A 14,995-nucleotide genomic window follows, 5' to 3' on the forward strand; every position below is an offset into this window, starting at 1 on the left:
CCTGCAGCTCTCACATGAACCTTTTGCAATTCTGGCCCGTGGCTACTGCTGAAGCCCATGTCCTGGTAAGCAGAGACTCTGGAAACACATCATTGTTCACTTTACCTACTGTTCCCAAAGGGATTGGGATCCCCGAGGTTCAAACACACCTAAAACTGTTACACCAAAGACAACCAGTCTTTAAGCAGACATGGTCTGGCATAAGTTAACTCATGCTGCAACTAAAGTCAAGACATTCCACAATGCCCCAGATTAGTCAGCATGAACAAGGGTAATCCCAACACTTTCCGACCATTATTTATCTATTTAGTTTGTTTATCTTTCCTCATCCTACTTTTGACATAATTTCCTGTGTTTTTACAAATTATGATATAGAGATGGTCCCACAGTACACCAGAGCTCACATGGCTGGGGAAAAACCCATCCAGGCACCAACTCCAGCTCCTGGGGCTGAGTTGACAAATCCTTCACCAGGAAATGAGGAATTCCTCATGCTGGGACACTCTTTCCCTAAAGCCACATCCCAGACTCCAGAGAAACTCTCTTTGAAATCTCTAGTTCATTTTTGCAAAGCATGTGGCACGTTCTCATTTGCAGGATTTTTTGATGGAGGCAAAATGGATTTTTAACCTCACCCAGGAAAATTGCTGAAGTGGGATTTTTTGCTAAGGTTGAAAAAAATTTCACCCCAATGGTGGACATGGCCTAAACCTAAAAGGTTAAAACTGAGCTAAGAACAGGCCTGCATGTCTGTGCACCAGAGACAAACACATCTGAGATCAGATTCAGATCTTAAAAAAGATCCATCCCATTCCTTGAACATATTTACTAGAGTTATTTGATATTGTTCTGAAAACCTCCTTCACGCTGCATTCATCTCATCTGCTCCCGTAATTCACAGATTTCATTTTCCACTGTATTTTTAATTTATATGATGTTTTATTTATACCACTGTCTTTTATGAAACCCCAAATTTCAAAACTGACAAAGGCATTACGCACATAAAATAGACTTCTTATCATCAACATGGCAGAGGAGACAAAAAAATGACAGGAATAAATCTTAGGTTTTATGCTGGCGAGACATTCTGCAAAGTAAGTGACATTTCTCAGCAATACAAATTGTACATTAAAAGATAATTTCCAGAACATGATACCAGCTCTGGAGCACGGCACCATTACACAGAGTAATATCTCAGCCGTGCTTTAGCAAGGCCGGGTTCATGTTGTGTTTGGCACCACGATTGCGTCAGGTTTTGTGAGGAGCCTTTGGAGTGATTAAGTTTAGTGCACACACGAGAGGCAGTTCTTTGGCGCACTGTCAACACGGCGTAATTGATATTTTAATTACACCGCTGATACACAGGCGCTGCTCACAGCGAGCCTCCTCCTCCTCCTCCTCCTCCTCCTCCTCCTCCTCCTCCTCCTCCTCCACCTCTTCCTCCTCCTCCTCCTCCTCCTCCTCCTCCTCTTCCTCCTGCTCCTGCTCCCTGGCCTCACGCAAACCGCGCTCATCAGAGCTCCACGCGAGTTTGCTTCCGCGCAGGTTTAAGCATAAAAGCAAAGCAGATTGTGTCACCAGCAATTAATGGCACCTGTGGCAGGTACAGAAGGAACAAGAGGGACTGTCCCACTCGGGATCTGGCTGTGCCCTCCCCGAGGACTGTATGGCTGATAAAGGGACTTTCCCTGCTGGGACTGTCCCCAGGGTAGTGGCTTATCAGAGAGACGGAGTGACCAGCTCACGGAGAGGAAGGGAAAGTTCAGGAGGATGAATTTTCATGGAATTACTAAAAGGGGGAGTGCAAGCAGTGAAGAAGAGCTGCTGGTTCATTGAGAGCAGCAGGTGCACCTCAGGATGGGACCTGCTGGTTTTTGACCGAGAGATGAGTACAGGGAGATAAGGACCCAGTTTGCTACCTAAAAGCAAGGGGGGGCACAGGCAGCAGAGACACGTCTGCAGCCAGGCTTACACACACACATGTTGGTTCACTGTACAGGTGATGCCTCAGGTTTGAGCTTTTATATTTTTCAGATTCTGTGCTGCTTTAGTGTGTAGTTCTGAGCTTCCTATGAGGGGATGGTGAGCTCTCTGCACAGAGCAGGGAGACAAAACAATTCCTTCTCCAGCTGGGCACCAAGGACAAATGATCCAAATCTCAGCCCTAAGAGCACAAACACCGTGGGCTGGAGAGAGAAAAACAAGCAGGATGGGGCTGCCTAGGCTGGAGCTGGAATGGGACAATGAACTCCAAGGTGCAAATGGAGCAGAAATGATCAAAGTGAGAGCCCCTGTGGGCACTCGTGCATTTTGGGGCCATTTTGGTTCATTTTGGGTGCAGCCCTGGCTGGGCTCTTGTGCTGCCCAAGGTGGATCCATTGAGGCCTTTTAATAAATATTTACTTTATTCTTTAGCTCCATCTAGTCTCTGGTCTAGGGCAGCCTGCACAGGGCATCACAGGGCCCTTCCTGCAGGCAGGATGTGGTGCTGTGGGCAGGAGCACAGCTGAAGGCTCTCCTGCACCCCCTGCTCTGGGACATAGACTCCTGGGATGGTTGGGTTGGAAGGGATCTCCTGCCGAGGAGGAGTTCTCCTGCAGGGAGGTGGCTAGAGGGGTTTCCAGGGAAAAAGGCAGATCCCCATGTGAGATTCTCACCCTGGCAGGTGACAGTCACCCTCTGCAAGTTCAAGTGACACCTTGTCTTCTTTCTTTCCTTGTTCAGGGAGAAATTATTTCATTACCAAGCAAAGCCCACATCTGCTTTGCTTCTCATCTGTCACAACAGTTCCCTTGTGTGAAAAGTGTATCATGACACCCTGGTTACTCAGATCTCAGAAATGGGATAGCCATGGGTGAACCTAAAGACCAACCACACAACCATGCAGGCTCCTCATGTTCACTGCCCTCAGCACAGCCCAGTCCTTACAAGCTCTGCTGTTCCCTGAGCACTCGCAGAGCTGGGTCCTGAGAATGACCCCCACCACCCCACTTTTCCCCCAGCAGCACTTGGCAAGGGACCACGCAGAAGCTGCCTCAGCCATGTGAAAAGGGGCTGCTGCTCCACAGGCAGCTTCTGCTGCTGTCCAGGATGACTGAGAAACTCAGAGGGGACCTCCCCCATAGAACAGGACCTGTATTCATAGATTTATAGAATTGTTTGGGTTGGAATGGGCCTTTAAAGATCATCTAGTCCAACCCCCTGCCATGGCAGGGACACCTTCCACTGTCCCAGGGTGCTCCCAGCCCTGTCCAGCCTGGCCTTGGACACTCCCAGGGATCCAGGGACAGCCACAGCTGCTCTGGGCACCCTGTGCCAGGGCCTGCCCACCCTCACTGCAAAAACTTTCTTCCTTATATCTAATTAAAACAACTCTTAGTTTGAATTTTTTCCCACTCGTCCTATTGCTACAAGCCCTGACAAAAAGTCTATCCCTGCATTTTTATAGGGGAAGGGGCTCTGAGGCTTTTTGGATCCTTCTTTTCCCCAGCTCTCCCAGCCTGGCTCCAGAGCAGAGGAGCTCCAGCCCTTGGAGCATCTCTGTGGTCTCCTCTGGACTCTCTCCAGCAGCTCCAGTTCCTCCCTGTGCTGGGACAGCTCTGCAGGTGGGGTCTCACCTGAGTGTAGAACCGCCCCTGCCCTGCTGCTCACACTGGGGGATCAGCCCAGGGCTTGGGGGGTTTCTGAGCACACACACACGTCCAGCTCTCACCCTCCAGCACCCTCAAGTCCTTCTGCCAGGGCTGTTTGTGATCTGTTCATCCCCAGCCTGTGTTGCCAGAGGGATCCATGCACACCCTGCCCAGGCAGCAGCTCTGCCCTGGCACCCCCAGCAGCAGCTCCTGCTCTCCCTGAGCACAGACAGCCCAGCCACGACACCCCCAACTTCAGAAAACACCTCTCCACACAAGCCCCTTCCTCTGGGAAAGCAAGTTCTGAACGCACACAAGAACAACTCACTCTTTGATTTGGGATCTTGTCTCCCAGGTTCCGACCTGGAGTGAAATTTTATGAGCAGGCCCTCCAGCTCAGGGGGAGGCAAGGAGGGAAGGGGCTTCCAAGGGAAGATGCCAACAGATACTTAGAGCCAGAAGTGTGTGTGGGTGTTGCTAAATTAAGCTTGCAAGTAGGTGGGGCAAATGCCTTAAATGAGTTTGTGAAGGTAAAATAATGTTCATTAAAAATAGAAAAACAACTGAAAAAATACCCTTTGTATTCAACTTCACACTCGTACATCATAATGTTCCAGTAAAAGCCCATTTTCCCTTGAGATAATAAAAGAATTGAATTTTTCCTTATCGGTCATCTATTTTTCTAGCTAAAGCTATTACTCCCTCTCAGTGGTTGCCAGGCAACAAGAAATATTAATAGCAGCTTTTATTAGCTTAGCTTTAGCAGTGGAGTACCAGAATGAGAAAATGGAAAACATAAATGTGTTACATAAATCTTTCAACCTTTCAGGGTTTGTGTTAGTCTCTGTTTTCATAATGATTTATTGAAGTGATGGTTCATTTATGAGAAAAAGGAGTGTGAAATAAGAAAACGGAACATTACCCTGAAGGACTGTTTGAAAATAAATAATTATAGAAGGTGAAGAAAAGCTGTTTAAAACCATTTTTCTGAGTTTTATAAAATTTAAAAAGACATATTTCTTTCATTTATTGCCTCTGAGAAAAACACTAGCAGGGAATTGCAAACAGGGCTCTGCTTAATACAAAGAACCCTTCATGCAGGGTTCTGTTATTACTGTTTTCCACCTCATGTTTGGGAGTTTAGTTTTTAAATATTGAACCATTAATAAGCAGAAAGCTAAATTAGTCAAAACCTTAAAGCTCACAACACAAAATTGCCAGTGAAAACTTATCCAGGACTGAAAATTTGGAACTTAGGGAAGTTTTTGCTGCTGGTGACCCGAGTAATACTCTTGTTGGTTTGTTTATTTATAAAGGCTCTTCTGAAGAGCCTTGCTTTGAAGGGCAATGCTGCCTGTACACTACATTGGCATGTGGATTATTTTAAATAACTTATTTTAGCAGGCAGTAACTCAAATTTGTTGAAATATTGATGCATTGGAAGTATTTGCTCACAGCATGTAAACCACTCTGCCTGCTGGGATTGTGGATTTCCAGCAGCCTGGAGGAAAGACTGGCACAGCTTACTTGGTTTTTGTGACAATATTTAATTGACATAATGAGTTTTTTATAGTGAGGGTGGTAAAAATTCTGGTTTTTACCTGAATAAAAACGTAGGTTTTTACCTGAGTTGCCCAGAGCAGCTGTGGCTGAAGTGCCCAGGCCAGGCTGGATGGGGTTTGGAGCAATCTGGGTTCTGGCCTTGCAATTTTCCTGCAGGACAACCTCACTTGTGGCCTGGTGAGCACCAAACGTGTCCTTGGAGCCTACAGCATCCAGGAATGCACATCCCAGCTGTGGGAAAGGGCTACTTTTCCTTTTCCTTTCCATTTCTGACCTGGGACCCAGGCAGCTGGGTTCCTGCTGGTTTATTTTACTGCTCTCCTCTCTGCTCCACACCAAAGCCCCGTTGTGTTGGGAAGCAGCTGTTCAAAGCCCACTGAAAACTTCTGGAATTTCAGGGTGGCACTCACCTTTCTTCTACAATTCACCCCCATTTACCATTTTACTCCCCCACCTCTACCTAAAGAGGTTCCACAGCTCACTGGAAATGTGACATTTCACACCATGGATGTTCCTTTTTGCCTCGGAGGATTTTCAATATTTTTCAAATAATCCCATTCCACTCAACAAACTGAAACAAAACCTTTCAGGTTGTGGCTGAAGCCTTTCAGCTCTTGCACCAGCTTGCTGTGAGCATAAAGAGGCACCCCAGTGGGCTGAAGAAAATGTTAGTGCTTTTAGAGGGGTCACAAAAATCACTCATCGTGAGAAGCAGTGGGAAGAGGCAGACACAGGGAGAGGTGTCAGGCTCTCCAACCAGCTCTATACACCTACAAAATTCATGCTGGCCCACAGGAGCAGCCACATGCCCAAAGGATGTTTCCCCCATGCAGAAATGCATGGCTGTGCCCACACTGCCCCTGGCCAGAGCAGAGCAGGAGGAAGCATGGTGGCTGCTTTTTTGGAGTGTGTAGATGCATCCTGTGGCCAGGAGCACAGTTTTGGGTCCTGGAGCAGTGCTGGAGGGCTCTGGGCAGTGCTGTCCCCCAGTCAGGGGCTCCTGGCTCCCCCCACCCCAGCACTGTCCCACCTGATAAGCCAAGCACCCCCAGCCCTCTCGGCTGCTATCCAATATTTATGGAAATACGCTTGTGCTGCGTTGGAGATTCCTGCGCTCTGACCTTGATCGCCCTTTGTTTCTGTCAAAAATGTTCTGCCAAATCCACTCTGAAATCTCATTTATTCCCAGCAGCTCCTTAACCCAGCACTCACCCACCTCCCCACTGATCCACAGCACATCTCTGCCCCCTCTCCTGCTTTCCCCACAGCCCCAGATCCCAGCCCCAGTGTGATCCCAGCCCTGCAAGACTCCCTGTGGATCTCTGGAAGGCTCAGCTGCTGCTGGGATGTTCACAGTGAGCAAAGTTATTCTCTTCCCAAGGAAAATGTGTTTTTTCCTCTTTGATTACTTTTCCTTAATTACTCCCACTTCTCAGTGACAGTCACATCTCTCTTGTTTTCTTTCCCTCCTGCCATTCCTTCTCTTTCCCTTCTCTTCCCTTCCTTTTTTCCCACAGGAAAAGAGAGATCACTGGAAAAGAAAAATCCACTGCAGTAAGAATTTTCTATTTGTTTCTTGTTATCAACAGAAAAAAAGTAACAAACCTTCCCCAAATGAACTACCTCTGGTTTAATGCAGTCTGAGGGTAATGTAGGACATCCCAGGACAGGGACACATCCAGGGGACAGCAACCTGCAGCTGGATTTTCTTTATTCACTTCTGAGCTCTCACAAAAAAATACCAATCCTATGGCTCTTGGTGAGTCCTGGCTCATGTCTTATCAGCAGTTAGAGATTTGTCCAATTTTTTTTTCTTTTTGACTTAAAAAAATCCTAAGGCTCAAGTTACATTTTCAGAACAAAAGTCTGACCAATGTCTAAACGTTTTACCATGAATTGCTTGTTGTTTCTCATTGTATTCAAACATACAGACATGGCAACCGAGGCAGGAAATAGCTGTGCATGCAAAAACCTGTGTGAGCTGCAGCAGACAGCAGCAGGGAGGAGAGAGGCTCCAGCTCCATCATTTGCATCAGCAGCGTTGGTCCTGGAACAAACCCAAAACCTTGGCACGCTGAGCCAGCTCCTCAGAGCCCTGAGCAGACAAGGCTCACTCTCAGCCTGGCCTCCCATCACTGCCTGGGTGAAAGGATCCCTCTCTTTCTGGAAGTGCTGGCAAACAAGATCCAGAATGGTCTGGCTTGGAAGGGACCTTAATGATCATCTCTTTCCAATCCCCTGCCATGGCAGGGACACCTTCCACTGTCCCAGGGAGCTCCCAGCCCTCTCCAGCCTGGCCCTGGACACTGCCAGGGATCCAGGGGCAGCCACAGCTGCTCTGGGCACCTGTGCCAGGGCCTGCCCACCCTCACAGGGAACAATTCCTTCCCAGTATTCCATCCAGCCCTGCCCTCTGGCAGTGGGAGCCATTCCCTGGGTCCTGTCCCTCCATCCCTTGTCCCCAGTCCCTCTCCAGCTCTCCTGGAGCCCCTGTAGGCACTGGAAGGTGCTATTAGGTATTAACCAGATGAGTTTAAAGTGTATTTTCTCTCCAGGATCCTTCTGTGCCCTGCTGTGCACCCACAGGAGCTGTAGGTGTGCTCTGGGACCAGCGCTGCCACCGTGGGCTGGTGCTGCAGCCAAGGGAGACCTGATTCCACATCCAAAAGAGACAGAAGGTGGTACCCTTCAGTGGAAAAAAGGCTGTGATGGGAGGGTAAAGCACGATTTAATTCTGACCTGAAGCTGCAACACAGCTCCCTCCCTGGTGCCTTCGCTGCTGGCACCTCTGGAGATGTAGCACAGCTCCGAGGGTTTCCAAAACTGAGCAGTGGCAGTTCACTCTCAGCTGGGAAATTCAGGGCTCACTGGACTTTTTTTTTATTTTCATGGTAAGGGGAAAACAAATCTTAATCTCTCTATTCTACATTTACAGCCCACTAAGTCCCCTTCTTATCTTCTGTGGCTCAGCCCTGATTTATCGTCACCGAGCTGCATTTGTAAAACAGTACCATAAAGTAAGAAAGAGAACATTTCCCAAGGACTACTCCAAAATAAATTATTTCAGACACAGAGAAGCTGCTTAATAAATCCCCCTCTTCTTTTTTTCTTTAGGTATTTTAGAAAGTGATTTATAAGTGCAATATCACCTCTCTCAAAAATGAGACAATCTACATGGGATAAAATTATCCTGTTATGAAAATAGGGGTCAGGCAAAGGGGCTGTGCTTTAAATTAAACCAGGGAAAAATATTTCATCTGAAATTGACTCTTTCTGTCTCAGAAATGAATGTTTTAATCACCTAAGAACCTAAAAGGTAACACAGAGCCCTTAGTAATATTTAATTCCATAGAAATATGCCTCTGTTCAATATTGATGGGCAGAACATGATATTTCTCTTAAACACACTAACAATGAAACTCAGAGACTCATCAGGACTTCAGAAAGCCTTGGGATTTTCCTAGACTAAGAGATAATATCCCATTTAAATATTTAAATATCACTACCTTTCAGACCCTTATCTATTGAAGCAATCAACACCAAGCGTTCTCCAGCTAGGCAGGGCCAGGCTCCCAGCCACGCTCTTTAGGTAAAATTAACTCTGTTTGATATCAATGTCATTCAAAATCAATGATCTTAGAGAGAAACAACGTCAAAAACCAACCACAGGGCTGAAGCTGCTGGGGAGGAACATGGTATTAAACAGCAGCAGTATTAATTCAATATCACTGTCAAAATCAAGTCACAACCTTTCCTTGGTGCTGCTGATGCAGAAGCACTGTAAGCTTAATTAGCCCTGGAATTTCTTCCCAGAGCTTCACTTTACTTCATTATCCCTGCCTTGTTTATCCCTGCACGAGTCATTTGAAACTTTGCGAGGTATCCCCTTCCCACGGCGTGAGCAGTTGGAGTTTGTGAAAGCAAGGAGGGATCCTGTTCCCCCTGACATCAATAGGAGAGCTTTCCCTTCGGGGAGCACCCGTGCTCCTCCTGCTGCTGCCACGCTGGCGGTGGGACACGGGGGACAGGGAGGAAGAGGAAGGACACAGGATGCTGGGGCTTTGGCTGGCCACCTTGCCATGGGGGATGGGGCACATTCACTTGGTTCAGGCAGTGATATCCTTTTGGTTTTGCCTTTTTTCCTTTGTATGTTCTCTGTATTCTTCATACATGTATTTGTAGCTCTGTAGCCTATTTTATTAGTGATTAATTTTCCCAGTAATTTTCCATGGCCTTTTCCTAGACAGAAAACCGAACAAAACCCAGAGCTCCAAGCCCTGAGGGGTACAGGACCCCAGAGCTGTCTTGGTTCTTCCTGGGAACCAAGGCCATGAACAACTCTTGGAGATCCATTTCATGGACAGAGAGCAGCCAGTGCCCAGGGGGGACTCCAGAGAAAGGGCTTGACTGGGGGGGAATTGCATCACCACCTGTGCTCCTAATTGGTGCTTTTTATCAATCATGCTAATTTCCTAAAACCTATAAAAATGTACTCACCCCTGTTAGGGTGAGCTTTTGTGGACATTTTTTCATAACTGCCCCTGAAACCTTCAAATAAAAATGAGCTCTTACATTCACAGAATTCACAGAATGACCAGGTTGGAAGAGACCTCCAAGATCATCGAGTCCAACCCAGCCCCAACACCTCAACTGAGCCCTGGCACCCAGTGCCACATCCAGGCTTTGTTAAACACACCCAGGGATGGGGACTCCACCACCTCCCCAGCAGCCATTCCAGAACTTTATCACTCTTTCTGTGAAAAACTTTTCATAATATCCAACCTGAATTTCCCTTGGTGCAGCTCGAGGCTGTGTCCTCTGGTTCTGTCAGTTCCTGGAGAAAGAGCCCAACCCCCAAAATATTACCTCCTTACTAAAATTATCTTGAGCTTCATTTCCAAACTGAGGGAAAAGGCAACAGGAGAATGTTCCACACACAGAGGGGAAAAGCCCTTTGCCCCGATCCTGAGTGGTTAATTGTTGGAACTCAAAATGTCCCTCAGACATTTTTGGAGGTTCCGGGCCCAGGTCAGAAGCATTTGAGACCCTGGCAGGCAGCTGGAAACAGCTGTGATTTTGGGTTTGAGCCATGGAATGATTTACCAACCTTGCAGGAAGAACAAGAAGTCACAAAAGTTTAGATGTTATAGTAGAAGTAGTTACAAAGTAGAGGGAAGAATTTTTGAGTGCTGTACAGGGGGGTTTTGGTTTTGTCCATGGGGGTCAGAAGTTTTAAGATGGAGGGATTTGGGCCTGCCCTGTCCTCCCTCTTTCTTCTTCCTTACCTCCATGTTTTTGATGATGTTGGCACTCACGGGTTGGTTTAGAGTAGAAAAGCACCATTTAATATAGGTAATGGGCATTGGGGACAAACTGTACCCATGTAACACGAAATGTACCATATAAAAGACAGCACAGCCCTGGGCGGGGAGAGAAGAAGCAGTCGGGGGTCAGAGAGGATGTCAGGGTGTGTGTGTGCCTCTGCCTGAGCTGTGAGCAAACCACAGCAGCCCCAGAAGAAAATCTTTTCGATAACTTGCAATAAACTGCCTTGAGACCGGACAACAGAGACTGCTGAGCCTTTCTTTGGAAGCACGGGTGGGAGGAGAGACTTTTCCACCACACAGAGCCACCCCTGACCTAGAGGTGGTCTTCGGCAGTTAACGAGGCTCAGGAGGACACCGAATGAAGCATGAAACTGCCACCATGAGCATGGTGAGCACTCTCTGCCAGCACACCCCAGCTCATCCCACCCCTCACGGCAGACAGCCCATCACCAACACCCTGCCCTGCTCAGCTCACCCACGGGCAGCACAGAGTGCTTTGGATGAAGGGCAGCGAGAGGGAAAGGCACTGACCGTGGGCAGCTGGCTGGAGAGGAGGTGCCCATCCTGACTCAGCATGTTGGACACCATGATGGCCGGCAGGTCCATGTTCTGGTAGGGATAGGCTGGGATCAGGCTGTTCGGAGGGAGGCCATGACACAGCGAGTGGTATCCAGTTTCATGGTCCACCAAGTGCAGGAGGGACGGGTCGGGGAGGTTGGGAGGCGTTATGGGAGGGATCTCGTAGTCCTCGTTGTTCTCGTTCTGACTGTTGTACGTCTGAAACACCAAAGAGACATTGTGCAACGTGTCACTGGTTTGTAGGAAAATTGAGAATTTTAGAAGCATATCATGCACTTAGGCAGGTGGAGGAAAACAGAAATATATTGAAATAACAGAGATATATTTAACAAATTTGCAAAAGTGCAGAACACAGTTTGTAACGTGAATGTAACTTGCTAGGTAGAGACAACTTGTAAAAGAACACATAAGAATTTAGTTGCTAGGTAAAGGCCGTAAAGATAAGAAAACTCAGTAAAGCAAGACTTGGGTATTGTTGAAACCCATAAAGCAGAACCTTTTGCTTAAGGAGCCAGCAAGAACCAGGCTCCTGGTTTTGGCCAGCACAAACTGACCTGGGAGAAAGCCAAACTTCCACTGCACCTGCCCAGAAGAAAGGGTCAAGCAGAGAGCATCGAGGAAGATGATGTTACTTCATCAAAGACACCCACCCACCAGAAGGTGTGGCACCACCAAAGCCTCTGGGCAGGGAATGGGCAGGCAGGGAGGTGTGGGCTTGGGGGATCAATGTGTATTTAAACCTGAAATCTGTCTCACCAGGCACACAGATCTTTGGTGGAAATACCCCCCATGTCTTTGGTGGAAATATTCCCCACCTGTCCCAGCTGGAATAAAACATACCTGCTTTACAAATTTTAATTGTACATTCCTTATTCTGCAAATCATCACCGCCTTGCTGCTTCGGCAAATAAAAATGACTATTTCTCTAAGAAATACAGATTCCAGTGGAAATGGGTTTGGATAAAAAGGCACCTCCAGTCCTGCACACCAGGTTGTAATGAGATAGGAGGCAGGGTGTGAGTGTGGCAGCACTGCACCATCCATCAGGAACACACCACGGAGTCCCCTGAGGCATCCCCTTGCTCCCCACTCCCTCACTGCATCCCTGCTCATCTCTGAGTCCCAAAAACCCCAGCAGGAGCTCCCAGACCTGGACCACAGCCATGGAAGGGCACGGCTGCCTCCTGACCAGCTGCTGCCTACCTAGGTCAAAGTCTCTCTCTGGGCACCCAGCTCAGCTCTCAACCTACAGCTGGTGTTTTTAAGAGCTTTTGTTAGAATTAGAGCTGTAGAAATAACAATTACTTGGGATCAAAATTCACAGAATTATGGAAGTTTGGGTCACAAGGAATGTTAAAGTCCATGCAGTCCCACCCCCTGTCGTGGGCAGGGACATTTTCCACTGTCCCAGGTTGCTCCAAGCCCTGTCCAACCTGGCCTTGGACACTTCCAGGGATCCAGGGGCAGCCACAGCTGCTCTGGGCACCCTGTGCCAGGGCCTGCCCACCCTCACACTAAAGCATTTTCCCCCAATATTTAATCTAATCCTGCCCTCAGTCAGGTTAAAGCCATTCTCTCTCATCTTAACTCCCTCAGAATCCTCAAAAACACCAGCACAGAAGCTACAACCAGGAAGGGGGATTTGGAAACACAGCCATCATTCTTTAAAAACCCTTTAAAGAAAGCCTGCATGACTCCACTACACATGGAGATTTATTCTTCATTATATTCCCTCCCAAATTTCATCTGGAAAAGCATTCCCTCACCTCCCTACTTACACTCCCTCGAGGTGACACAAACATGCAGAGATGTTAGAACTCAGTCTGCTCCCCATGTTTTCTCATGGCTTGTTTACTTCTAAGCGTTCCCATTTATATAAAAATATGTTGTCGCACCTGTGCAATCATTTTCACTTCAGACAAAACCATTTTTTCTTCGTAATATTTGAATCTATCCAAAATTATTAATTACCAGCGCAGAATATAATGAGTTGCTGTCAGAGGAGGCTTATTCTAAACATCTACTGTTTCACATGTTATTATAGCATATGAAATTCTGATTAGCTATAGCATTACACACATGCTAAAGCTAAATTTCCCAGATCACCTAGTTTCATGGTTGGATTTGGACTTAATACTTCATTTAAGAGCAAAACCCCAGATGTTAAAAAAACCAGTTAAGCACTGTAGGCTTTAATAATCCTTTGTCCCAGAGCTCACCCCTGGATTCGTGCTCTTCATCACCACAGACTGTGGGGACAAAGTCCTTAATAAAATAAAATAAAACCTGTGTTTAACTGGAGTACAGAAGTCAGCGGGAGAGGCAGCAGGGAGCAAGGAGGGATCTGTGGACTGGTGAAAGGGCACTGCCAGGGAGAACCAGGGCTCTGTGGGGTGTCAGAGCAGGGGGGAACTCCTGCCTCACCCCACAGCTGGGACTGGAAGAGGCTCATCCTCTGCTAAGCTGAGCCCACACCTCTCACCTTCCCTCACCCCACTGCAGAAAGGAACAAAAAAAGCAGGACAGGATGTCATCCAGGGGGACATGGACAAGTGTGGCCACAGAACTTAATGAGGTTCAACAAGCCCAAGGTCAAGAAGGTGCTCCTGTGCCGGGGTGATCCAGGCAGGAGTACAGAGCAGGAGAGGTCAATATTGAGAACTGCCCCGTGAGAGAAGGACTTGGGGATTCTGGTGGAGGAAAGGTTGGACAGGAACCAGCCCTGTGCCCTGGCCAGAACCCCCCGTGTGCCAGGCTCACCCCACTCGTGGGCAGCAGGGCAGCGAGGGGACCCTGCCTCTCTGCTCACCCTGCCTCTCTGCTCACCCTGCCTGCGGGGCGCCTGCAGCTCCGGGGACTTGAGGCAGGACAGCAATGAAGAGACTCTGAGTCACAAGATGAGAGAATAGAACTCTGATTTATTTCAAAATGCATCCCTCTTTATAGAGAGCTTCATCCAGGCCAGTTCTATTGCTCCTGAAGTGAAAACATCTCACACCATTGGTGTGCAGTGAATGACGTACAGTAGCAAAGCCTAACTATAAAAAATGTGAACAACAAGAGAGATAAATAACCTTATTTACATTATTCTCAACAGTTTCTCAGGCTTCTGCCTGGTTAGAAATCCCCTGTTTCTCTCTTTGACTGAATCTGGCTCACACGGGAGAAGGACACGGAACTGCTGGAGCTCCAGAGGAGGCCACAGAGATGCTCCAAGGGCTGGAGCCTCTCTGCTCTGGAGCCAGGCTGGGAGAGCTGGGGTTTTCAGCCTGGATAAGGCTCCAGGAGAGCTTAGAGCCCCTTCCAGTGCCTAAAGGAGCTCCAAGAGCTGGAGGGATGGGAAGAGGGGAAGTGGCTTCACACTGAAAGAGGGCAGGGTTAGATGGGATATTGGGAAGAAATCCTTCCCTGTGAGGGTGCAGAAGCCCTGGCACAGGTGCCCAGAGCAGCTGTGGCTGCCCCTGGATCCCTGGAAGTATCCAAGGCCAGGCTGGACAAGGCTTGGATCTACCTGGGATGGTGCCCATGGCAGGGAATGGCAAGGAGATGAGCCTCAAGGTCCCTTCCAACCTAAACCATTTGATGATTCTGTGATTCAAGAGCAGGTTCTGCATATCTGACCCAAACCTTTACGTTTGCCTGAGATTCCCCCTGGCTGTAGGGAAACAGGAGCATGACAGAAACGCAGGAGAGAGCCTGGGCCCTGACAGCCCTGTACCCACTGTTGCTGTTCAGGGGAAATTCGAGCCCAGCTCTTTTTCCAGGCAGCTTCTGTCTGTCATTGTTGTGATACAGGGAAGGCAGTGGGCTGAGGGGATGTACTCACAGCAGACAGAGAGATCCCATTTAATACGTCTCGTAGCGAGGTTTCCATTTGGGCTATGCTCCTCGAAG

At 48.0% G+C, this 14,995-nt stretch overlaps 1 protein-coding gene across 1 annotated transcript in view; it reads right to left on the reverse strand.

The window, feature by feature from the left end:
- TOX2 (TOX high mobility group box family member 2) overlaps positions 1–14,995 on the reverse strand; it is a 158,874-nt gene that overhangs the window by 55,643 nt on the left and 88,236 nt on the right. The window contains exon 3 of the mRNA XM_030288549.4: positions 11,054–11,299. Within this exon, the coding sequence (XP_030144409.1) occupies positions 11,054–11,299 (246 nt within the window). The remainder of the gene's footprint in view (positions 1–11,053; positions 11,300–14,995) is intronic.

This window comes from Taeniopygia guttata, chromosome 20, assembly GCF_048771995.1.
Source record: "Taeniopygia guttata chromosome 20, bTaeGut7.mat, whole genome shotgun sequence".
NCBI classification, from domain to species: domain Eukaryota; kingdom Metazoa; phylum Chordata; class Aves; order Passeriformes; family Estrildidae; genus Taeniopygia; species Taeniopygia guttata.